Source organism: Lygodium microphyllum, chromosome 5 (assembly GCF_053477565.2).
Source record: "Lygodium microphyllum isolate KBCC chromosome 5, Lygodium_microphyllum_v1.1.10, whole genome shotgun sequence".
Lineage (NCBI taxonomy): Eukaryota > Viridiplantae > Streptophyta > Polypodiopsida > Schizaeales > Lygodiaceae > Lygodium > Lygodium microphyllum.
The window spans coordinates 22,775,402-22,787,488 of NC_141139.1; the positions used below are offsets into that span (position 1 = coordinate 22,775,402).

At 42.9% G+C, this 12,087-nt stretch overlaps 1 protein-coding gene across 1 annotated transcript in view; it reads right to left on the bottom strand.

Annotated features, from left to right (window-relative positions):
• Nucleotides 1-925: 925 nt before the first annotated feature.
• ABCF3 (general control non-repressible 3) overlaps nt 926-12,087 on the bottom strand; it is a 70,413-nt gene continuing 59,251 nt past the window's right edge. Inside the window, exons 16-18 of the mRNA XM_087677559.1 lie at nt 1,550-1,635; nt 1,398-1,460; nt 926-1,269 (exon numbers count right to left, since the gene is read on the bottom strand). Coding sequence (XP_087533685.1) covers nt 1,144-1,269; nt 1,398-1,460; nt 1,550-1,635 — 275 coding nt within the window. The 3' untranslated portion in view covers nt 926-1,143. The remainder of the gene's footprint in view (nt 1,270-1,397; nt 1,461-1,549; nt 1,636-12,087) is intronic.

The following is a 12,087-nucleotide window of genomic DNA, read 5'->3' on the forward strand; positions in this document are numbered from 1 at the left end:
ACAATCCATTGGACTTGTTATCGATGTTTAAACACTTGAAAATATATAAAATAAAGTCAACCAAAAAAATACGAGACATTAAAATAAAACATGTCTAGGACAGATGAGTGAATAAGGCTTTATTGGACCTATTATCCATGTACAAAACGTTAGAAATTATAGAAATAAAGCAAATATTAAGACGAATGCATTCACGCATACACCATGCTTGGTTTCAACTGGTCAAGTTTTAAATATCGACTTGAAAAAAGATATAGAGTTCTATTTTTATAGACTGTTTTCTACATTTCCGAAAGGTACTAGTAGTTTTAAATAATCGATACACAAACTTCAGACAAAAACTTGGAATCTTGGTTACCATTAGCAGCTCATAATCCTCCCATACATACTTCAGACAGAACCTCGGAATCTTGATTCAAAAAGTTTAATTTCTAGCCAAAAATCCTCATAAGCTAACATGTAAAAAATACCTAAACATGGAATACTCATCTTGCCACATCTTGAGAGCATATTTGGTCAAGCATAACTTCTGGCTGTTTGACATGGGGGATACAATTTGCCCTTTGGGCATCTATATGCATTTGAGACGGGACAAAAAATCAACCAAAAAAAAAAGGGGGGGGCATAAACATTATTGTATATTTTCTACATCACTCAATCAGCATTCAAGCCTCCATTCTTGAAGCACCTTCATGCTTCACTTGTCTTGAATTCTGCATCTTATGTCTTTTGTACGCAACTATGCATTCATCAGATAATCTAAGTGACCCTGGAACAACTAATCTTGACTAGTTGGATCGCTTTAAATGCTTGGATACTTCTTTTAAAATATCTTACTGGATTAAATTGGAGAAATCGGATGAAAGGCAGCTCATCAATGCCTACCAGCAATGAGAATTTACACTCAATCATACATGTAGAAGAGTTCTCCGAAAACAGATAGACTTCTTTAAGGGGGAAATTGTTACAGGCAATCGCACTCATTGCTGTCTGCACATCTCTAAAAAATCAGGAATACCAAATGTCCTTACCCAATTACACTGCCCATATCGATGAGCTGAAACAGTGCACAGACTCGAAATATCTCTCCTACTGATGAACACACTTCTGATGCCACAGCACACTTGTACTGTCAGTTATGTCTCACTGCACGGCCTTAAGTGATTTCTTGTAATCATTGAACGTTCCTTGAAACGGTGTGGCCTTTCCCTCAGAAATTACCCATAACTCATCTACACTACCAGAAATAAGATGCTCATCATGGCTAACCTGTTTGAAAAGTCAGAACTAATATGTCATGTTTAATGGTTAGTTTTGCATTGAGAACAGATTACTTGATGAAGGCTAACTACAGAGAATAGATGTAATATAATTTTCATAGTTGAGACTCTAATTACCATTAAAACTCCTCCTTGAAATAGTACAAGCCCTTGAATGAGAGCTTCAACAGCATCCAAATCCTACAGACATATATACACAAAGATCACTGTCAATTAGATGACTTCAAGCCCAACAACACAAAAGTGCAGTCTAAGAACTAGGCTAGTACCAGATGGTTGGATGGTTCATCAAGAAGAAGTATATGTGGCTTGTTGAAGGTAATTTTTGCAAAAGCCACCCGACTCTTTTGACCACCTGTGCCAATGTCAAATTGTGTTTTTGTTCAGCTAATTAAGAAAAACCTGCAAGTTAAAGTGAACTACATAGAGCTTGTAGCTTGGGGTTTTCTAGTCAAGTAAATGAATCACTTATTTGTTGCTTAGCATATGAGTAACTCAATCATCAATCTACCCATCTTCATCCTGTCCAAATGCTTGCCTAAATTAATACCAGAAATCCTTCGAGAGAAAGGATAATAGAGAAGCAAATGGATCCTCTAAATGCTAACCCACAAACGATTGGAGAACCAGACAGCCAGCCATGAGGATGTGACCATATGAAATTGGAACAACACACTCAAAGTGGCAACTAACTTGACAAAGGCCTTAACCAAGACTTTGCAAGACGGCATCCCCCTCCACTCACCCAAGTTCCGGTCCACAATGTGACGACAATAACCTCCTTAAACCTGTTGCAAGTGAGTGCAACCCCCTCCAAGAAACTGAATTTAATGGGCTCAGTCCCCCATGTCTTCCATCATGTCTCTCCATTAGTGATAGACAAGTCCCAAACTCAACTAGTGCTCTTCTTCCTATGCGTGAGAATTCATATCCTTTCCTCTCTGGCCTATCAAGCCGTTTCTCCCTTTGGGTTCAGCTTCCATGTCTCTCCATTAGTGATAGACAAGTCCCATGTCTTCCATCATATCTCTCCATTAGTGATAGACAAGTCCCAAACTCAACTAGTGCTCTTCTTCTGTCTATGCGTGAGAATTCATATCCTTTCCTCTCTGGCCTATCAAGCCGTTTCTCCCTTTGGGCTCAGCCCCCATGTCTTCCATCGTGTCTCTCCATTAGTGATAGACAAGTCCCAAACTCAACTAGTGCTCTTCTTCTGTCTATGCGTGAGAATTCATATCCTTTCCTCTCTGGCCTATCAAGCAGTTTCTCCCTTTGGGTGGTATCCAATTCCCACTCCTTGGGGACCTTGGTGCTCACATAAGTCTGCTCAATCTTATCATTGTTGTCTTCCTATCCTCATCCATCTCGTAGGTTGCCTTGGTCTGTGAAGAAGAGAATATCCATCTCGCCACTGACTAGTGGCAGGATGCACTCATGCCAAAACATGGTCCTGCTGAAACAGTTGCCTATACAAATCAATAGCCAACCTGTCCTAACTCTCCCATTCTGATCTCGAAGGCTGCCAATTAGATCCCCAGTGGTGCTAGCCTCTAGGCCAACGTACCAGGAAGAACTCTCTGAACATGGTTTCCTTTCTGTGCCCAAGCATCTAGAGAGCATGGTCCCTTTGGCATCTAGAGATCACAAGATCATCTCCTGCATCTAGAGAACATAGTCCCTTTGGTATTGCTACCAAGAACAGGCATTACTAAGAACAGGCATTGGGAAGGAGGATGAGAATGAGAAGGGAATGGGAATTTTAACAACAGCTAAATTAGCAACATTTCATAATTTTGAGACAAACACTTCGCAAGTATTCAAAGATACTTCAAAAACATCACTTTAAAGACCATACTGCACAAGTGAAAACAAAATGAATAGTGCATCATACATTAAGACCACTACATGCGGCAAAATGAGTACATAGTACATAAAGAAGAGCTGAGTAAAGCAACCCTTAAGACACAAATGTAGGCAAAGCCTGAAGTACATATGAAGAAAAAGCCAAGGCCAATGGTAAATACAAATGTCAAGACTTGTTGCTCACAAGAATAGCTGCTAGTCACTATACTCCTAAATCTGATCAACACATGAAACAGAATATGCTAGAGATGGAAAGCTGCATTTGTCAAGAGTTGAAATGTTCAGCTCTTCCAAGATGTCCATGATGGCATCCTTATACCCCACCTCATCTGTGGCCTCATAGATGCACTTTTGCAAAGTATAAACAAATTTGCAATGATGAAGACAAGATCACTGACCTGCTACACACAGAGGTGTGGAGATATGCTAGGGTTTGCAAAAAAATTGAGTGTACGACCACAACTGAAACAAAACACAAACACACAAAATGTGAAACACAAAAATGCAAATAGAGAATGAGAACTTTGAGATGAATGAACGAATGCTGTAAATGAAGGAAAGAGTCTACAAGATGCTCAGAGGCACAGCTGTCCAACAGCCAATGGCTTTCGTGGGAGTGGGTTAAGGGAGATGTCAATGTGTCGTCCACAGAAGACCAGATCCTAAGTGCAGTAACTACCGGTCCGAGCAAAGGCTGATGAAGAAAAGGTGCTGAGAACGCAAAAACAACCTACTATAGATAATGATGGTGTCAGCAACCTAGGGCAGAACGCAGCCTATAGGAGTCGCCAAGCTGAAAGGCGACAGCTAGAGATGACCATGGCAACATGCTGAATAAGGCGCCTAATGGATGGAGGCTAGGAAGAATTGGGGTAACTTGCAAAACAAGAGATGGAGAGAACTCGTTAGGTAGCCTCCTCCAAAAAAATGTGGATCCTCCCAAAGTTTGCATGTTTGCTTATGGGACACAAAAGCTTTGGTAAACTTTTGACTTTTCAGGCTGTTTTAATGAGTTGATAAAGATTTTTATGTGTAATGCATCTTTTTTAGCTTAAGACTCCCTCTTAGGCCCAAAACTAGAACCGAAAAGGGATGCAAGCACAACTTAGCCCACAATACCCCTAGGTATTCCACCCCAAAGCAACCATGGCATTGAGCCAAGGGTGCACATCAATTGCCCAATGACCTACCAAGATTACAAAGGAGATGGTAATCTCACCTTCAAAGCCCAAAGAGTCACCCTTGAGATGCCAAGGCATTAGACAAAGGGTGCTCATCGGCTGCCTAGTGGCCTACTAGAACCAACAAAGGCAATGAAATTACTTTGAACTTCCTTCTTTTTTTTTGCTAACTGTGCCCATGGGAAAAAGTAAAGGGATTACAAAAGAGAGGACTATCCAAAACATGGAGGAATGGTGGTAATGTTACACTTATCGTATTCCTCCTAAGTTATGGTGTGAATGCTCCCTTATCCACAAACACTTTTTACCTTCTAGCTGAAGAAGGGTTTTTTCACCCTCTAAACATCCGTCAATGGGTGTGGTACTTAGTACCTTAGGGATTGTACTTTCAAATCATCCTCACATAGTCAATGTCACTGTTCACTATTAAGAGTGTGTGTGCGTATGCTACTAAACCCTAACCTAACACTAGTATCAAAGCATATCTCTTCTCAGTCGCCGCCGCCATTGCCATTGAGCCTCACACTCGACTCATATACTAATTGCCCTTGCAATTGCCACTCCCTTACCACCATCTGCGAGCTTATTGCAACTAGTCCCAACTGCTTCATCACTCACCTAGCTTGGACTGCCTTGTCAGAGTGAAGCAATGTGAAAGCGAATGACAATGACAAAGAGTGAACAGAGAGAGAGACAATGAAGCGCAAAAAATTTGCAATGAAGAATACTCTATAAGGATGCAAAATTATACATGGATGCAGAGAAAATATGTGTGTATGTCTCCACCTCGAGGATCTCGATCTCCGTCAGCCCCGAATGCACTCTCCGTCACCAGTAGGCTGAAATCTGTCAGATACAAGTGTTGAAGTCTGCTGGAAACTCAGCCTTATAAAGGCTGAACAGAATCCCTGAGGAATGACCCGTAATAACCAGGTCGGCTGCATTTAATGAAGTTGACTACAATCGGCGGACAATCCGACTATTGCCACATAGCACTGCTGACATGGCAGATGACTCTCGACACCCCCTCTCATATCCTTGGACAAGGCAATAGACGGAGGGATCTAGAATGTCGATGAAGTAAAGCCTGGGGAGGTGCCTTCATAAACAAATCTGCAAGATTGTCTTCAGTCTTACAGTACTGCACATCAATGGTCGCATCCAGAAGCTTCTCCTTGATGAAGTGATACTAGATCTCTATGTGCTTCGTCTGGGCATGGAATACGGGATTCCGTGCCGAGGCAATGCAACTCTCATTGTCGCACCGCAAGATAGTAGGACAAGTCTAGGAGCAGCCAAGCTCCTCCAATAACTAACGAAGCCACACAGTCTCACATGTGGTAGAAGACACAGCCCGATACTCTGCCTCAGTCAAAGATAGAGCTACCATGGGCTGCTTCTTGCTACTTTAAGAGATAGCACCAGCACCCAAGGTGAAACAATAACCTGTAGTAGACCACCTTTGATCCACATCACCATCCCAATCTGAATCACTCCAACCTGCAAGAACAAGATCAAAAGCACATGTACCTATTGAATAGGAAATGCCGAGGTCGAAGATCCCCCTCAGAAACCGAAGTATCCTCTGAGCAGCCTGCCAATGCACCTGCTATGGAGCACTCATGAACCCAGCTAAGAGAGCGACAGCAAAACATAAATCGACTCGTGTGTTGAGGAGCCAAATCAACGATCCAATCAGCTGACGGTAGCGAGTAGCATCCGCCAAAGGAGAATCTGAGTGTGAAGTGGCCTTCCAATTCGGATCCATACAAGTAGAAATGGACCGACAATCCTCCATCTCAAAAGTCACCAAGAGCTCTTGTACATATTGCTGCTGAGAGATGAAAATCCCCCTCTGAGACTGATAAATCTCATGGCCCAAAAAGAAATGGAGAAGTCCTAAATCCGTCATCTCGAACTTTTGATGTAGGGCTGCCTTCATCTCTTCGACCTTCTGAGCATGATCACTTGTAACAATCAAGTCCTCAATATGCAAAACAAACACACGACCACCCTCAGAAGTGTGCACATAAAGCTATGGATCGGCCCTACAGCACCGATATCCCAACTTGACCTAGAGAAACAAATCAGTCTTCTCGTTTCAAGCACGCGGAGCTTGCTTCAAGCCATACAAGGCTTTCTTCAACCTGTAAACCTTCCCATCTAAGGAACCAAAGCCAGGAGGCTGCTCTACATAGACCTTCTTCAAATCACCATTTAAGAAGGCGGACTTCACATCCAACTGAAAAATAGGCCATCTCCTATGACCAGCCAAGGCAAGAACAGCACAAACAGTCGCCATGCGAGTTGTAGGGGAAAAAGTATCATGGAAGTCAACACCTGGCATTGTGCAAAACCTTTAGCAACAAGGCGAGCCTTGTGCTTGTCCAAAGAGCCATCACTATGGTGCTTGGTCTTAAAGACCCATTTGATACCAATCACCTTCTTATATGAGGGACGAGGCACAAGGAACCAAGTGTCATTCCGCTCAATAGCCTCCAACTCGGCTTCCATCGCTTTCCGCCAATGATCAAACTGTAAAGCCTCCTTCACTCATGTAGGCTCTCTATCCTGCATAACACGGGACATCAAACAGTAGTTAGAGCAAACAAGCTCCATAGAATGTGCCTAGTGCCTCCGTAACCTCCGCGGTCCATCCTGCAATTCCCACTCCTCAGGGACCCCCTCAATCCCTGAATCTTGGAGTGAGTCACGGGCCCAATGAGGAGGAGGTTGAATCTCTCCTCACCGCTCTCCATCTATTGAAGACTCGGGTACATCCACCGGTCGAATCTTCACTGGGGCGGCCAGTGGAAGAGAAGACTTGGAATCTGAAGAAGAATCTCCATTAACAAGCTCTGTCTCCAAAAAGGAACCGTCTCGAAAGCCCAACTCTCCCATGGATCTCCAAGTATGGGGTGTTTCTCGACCCCTTCTATGGCTGAAACTTCTACGAACCGTACATCTTGGCTCTTGTAGACATCCCGCTTCACAGGATTATACAAGCGATAACCTTGGGACTAGGAGTTGTAGCCAACAAATACATGTCGTCAAGAAGCCGCCTCAAATTTATCACGCTGTGTCTTTAGAATGTGCACGTAGGCATCACACCCAAAGAGCTTGAAATAGAAGACATTAGGCTTAGTCCCAAAATAAGCCTCAAAAAGTGCCATCCTGTCGACGGCCGAAGTGGGGGATCGATTTAGGATGTGGGTTGTTGTAGCCACTGCCTCGGCCCACAAAAACTAAGGTGTTTGTCGATGCTCCATCATGGTGCAGGCCATCTCAATCACACTTCAGTTCTTCCGCTCTAAAATCCCATTCTCTTGAGGAGTGTTGGTATTAGTAGTGAATGCCTCTATCTGCACAAAAATGAGCAAACTCATTAGAAACAAATTCACCACCCTTGTCTGAGTGCAAGGTCTTCAATCTCCACCCGATCGGTTCTCCTCGAAGAGAAGCCAATCCTTGAAGTGGAAGAAAGCCTCCGACTTCAGTGCCAAGAAGTAGGCCCACGTCATCCTGTTGTTGTCATTTACTATCAACATGAAGTACGACCTCCCCTTCAAGGACTCATTCCTCATCGGGCCACAAAGATCCATAGATACAAGCTCCATAGGTGAAGTAGACCGCCTCGAAACAGTGTTGGGAATCACATCCCTATGTTGTTTCCCACGAATACAGAAGACACATGGCTGCTGGCTCACCACTATTCCGGCAAACCCCAAACAAGCGATCCTCGCGGCGCCTTCTGAAGATACTCATAGTTCAGGTAGCCAAACCGAGCATGCCATAGCTCGAACTGTGTCTAAGAGGTAAGAAGAAGAGAGGTAAGAACAGAAAAAGACTTTAATTTGTAGATGCCATTCTCCTCATACCCTGAAGAGAGAACCTTCCTCGATCCTCGATCAAGAACTCAAACAGCATCACTGTCAAACTCCACCAAGACACCAAGAGAACAAATCTTATGTACCAAAAGTAAATGATACCCTAAACCTGGCACATGCAACATCTCGAAAGTGTGGGTACTACCACGTCCATCTGGAATCAGCTGCATCTCACCCCGTGCAGCAATAGACATAGAAAAGCTTTCTCCTATGAGAATCTGCCCATACGAGGATCGCAAATGGGCAACACCAACTGTCGAAGGAGTCATGTACTGTGAGGCATCATTGTCCACGATCCACTCTCGAGCCTAGGTAGCTGCCATCGCAGCATCAAAAGTCTTCGGTGAAGAGTCCTCAATGACCACTAGGTGTAGAAAAGCAGCTGATGAGGGTGCAACCACAGCTCCAGAATCCTGTGTCTTTCTTCTTGGTGTCATCTTTGTCCTTGTTGGGACAATCCTTCTTTCAATGGCCGGTCTAACCACAAATATGGCATGTCGATTCTTTCTCTTTGTCCTTTTTGAATTTGTTGTACTCCTTTTGGTCCTTCCCCTTCTTCTGAGAGGCTTGATCAATCAATGCCTCCGATTTGGAAGCATCCTATCCCTTCAACTGTTCCTCTTGGTCCAAGACCATAGGAACTAACTCTTCCCAACAAAGAGTCAACCCCTGCCCTAAAGCAATAAGAGCGGGATAAAAGGTAGCAAGTCATGGCAACAACTGGGACAATAAGGTGATCACCATGTCTTCGGAGGAAATGGGCTTCGCCGCATTTTGAACCTACATCTGAAGTTGCCGAAGCTTGTTGGTGTATTCCCGAAGCGAAGAAGACTTATTCACGGACAGGGACCGCATCTACACCTCCAAAGAGACCCTCTTCATAAGGGTCATCCGACTGTACATTTGGCCAAGCTGCAGCCATATCTCTCGAGCCACCATCAAGTGCTCTATATGGACTATCACAGCTGTTGTACAAGACAGAAAAAGAAAAGAACGAATCTTGGCATTTAGCTTGTCCCAATAAGGCTACGCCTTGGTCAACTCCGCACAAGCATTTGAAGAGAGTTTGGACTCATCTCTCACCAAGGGCCAATTAATCTCCTCTATCACCAGCTCAACCAAATTGTAAGACTCCAATATGGTCAATATCATCACATGCCAGATGCGGTAATTGTCTCACCATCGAACTTTTGATCTAATGGAAGAGCCGGTAAGACCAGCACCTTCCGGTCCATGATCGCTCGGAACTCCACGTCAGTCTCTGTAGACAACTTCACCTACAATGCCTGCACAAACGCAAAAGAAACCCCCTCTGACTGTGAAAACACAACCTGCTAGGACTCTTGTCTCCGCGTCCCAAACCTTCTTCAGCTGTGCCGGAGGCGATGAAAAAGTAAAATCTACACTTGAAGGCCAAAAATGCAACCTTATTCCTTCTCTAACAGCAAAAAACAGCAGCAGCTTCAGCAAATCTTCTCTTTTCTCGCACGCCCACGCTTGCCTCAGCCTTGTTCTGATACGCATCCCACCTGCTCACACTTGAACACTGAAAACGCAGCCTTGTGTCGCACTGAAAACTCCTCTTTAGATGGGTGCTCTAATACCATGTCAAAGTGAAGCAATGTGGAAGCAAATGACCGTGACAAAGAGTGAAGAGAGAGAAGAGAGAGAGAGAAAGCAATAGTGAAACGCAAAAAATCTGCAGTGAAGAATGTTGTATAAGGATGTAGAATTATACATGGGTGCAAAGAAAATATCTGCGTATGTCTCCACCTCGAGGACCTCGATCTCCGTCAGCCCCGAGTGTAGTCTCCGTCACCAGCAAGCTGAAATCTGTCAAATACAAGTGTTGAAGTCTGCTGGAAACTCAGCTTTACAAAGGCTGAACAGAATGCCTCAAAAATGACCCATGATAACCAAGTCGGCTGCATTTAATGCAGCCGACTGCAGTCGCACAGTCCGACTGCTGCCACATGGCAGACTGCCACGTAGCACTGCTGGCGTGGCAAAAGATGACTCTCAACATGCCTACCCTTCAATAACTTGTTCATCACGTGCAGCCCTGTTGCCTGAAAATAATTGCCTAGTTTGTTTGCGACAGCCCTAGCCTGCCCTACATAAAATACCTCATGTTCACACAAAACATCCCAAGCACAAAATTTTGAGAATTTTTCTATATGCATCAATTTCCCCCAAATTTTTTCAAAAATTTTGAGCTTTTGCCTAAAAACCCCAAATCTCACCAAAATTTTGGAGATTTTGCATTCAATGCTCAAAAATAGCTCAATTTTGTGCCAAAATTTGCAGCTTTCACATTCAAGCTCAAATTTCACCAAATTTTAGCAATTAAATTTGAGGCTTTTCTGAAATTTTCCCAATTCATCGACATTAAGGCCAATCACACTTCCTACATCGACATTTGCACACATTGGAATAGTTTAGCTTGTCTATGTAAGCAGCTTGAGATGAAGCACATGACAGAGAACGATTCTATGGATGCATAAATCACAATGTCAGTGGCATCACAAAGCAGCTTGCTAAAATTGATGAAATAATTCTCGATGCCTCTCTTGTATCTACAGTCTTGGCTGGTCTACCTAATACTTATCAGAATTTTGCCACTACACTTTGCTTACTTTGCAAAAGGAGATGCCAATGCATACATATTTGATGCAATGGTATCATTGTTATTGCAAGAAGAGCAATAAAGAGTGAATCGCTCCAACATAAGTATGGACAATCAAGCATTTGTAGCCAGCCATCAAAACAAAGGGAAGTCACAGCAGCCCTCAAACTCAAAGGGTAAAGGTAAAGTAGCTTCTTCTATGGACTCTTCAAGCATCAAGGATGATGATGCTACGAAAAAGAGATGCAATTATTATAGGGAAAAAATACATGTTATTGAATAATGTAGCAAGAGGATGGTAAGTGAAAAGAAGAAACGATTGGACATGAGTGTTGAAGAAAATTCAACAAATACAAAGAATGCAACCGCACACTTAATAAGCTTGGTCTTATGCTTGTGTTGTGCATTGTTTGTATGATCCTTCTTCACATGAACATGGTCTATTCACAATTGAAAATTGCGGCACATGATATTTTAACAAGAGAGCTTCCAAGGACATAACCTCCTTTCGTGACTTGTTGTATCACATGCAAATATACAAAAGGCGAATCCATTGTATGTGCAAACAATCTTTGTATGCAATCCAATGCATTAGTCAGATTTTCATTATTGCAGTAGATGGTAAAACTATCATGCTTGAAAAGTATATGCCAGGCATAAAGAAAATTTTACTTTCAATTTCAACCAACGCATGTGTTGGTTTTGTGGTTAAATCCATCCATTGTGTTGGCTTTGTGGTTAAATTCCACATGGATGGAGTGTAGTGTCTACGATTGTAGTGATAGGGATGCCCTTATTGTTACTCATACATTGTACAATGGACTCTATCAACTTGATTTATATAGGAAAGCATCAAAGGATACATTACACGTTAATGCCACCATTGTGGATGACATTGAGTTATGACATGCTTGGTTTGGTCATCTTAATTATGGCAATTTGTTCGCCTAAAAAGAAAAAATAGGATGCTTGATCTCCCTCTGTTAAAAGCACCTACTCACACTATATGTGAAAGTTGTGTTCTTTGCAAAATGCATCGTGCTTCATTTCCCAAAGGTGTATCTATGCATATTGATCAAAAATTACAACTTGCGCATAGTAATGTTTGTAGACCCATATGTGTCAAATCCATCTAAGGATACTTGTACGTACTTTGTTACCTTCATTGATGACATGACTCCTCACTGTTGGGCATAGGCTTTGAGACACAAATCAAAAGTGTTTGCATGCTTTAAAACGTTCTTGGCCTT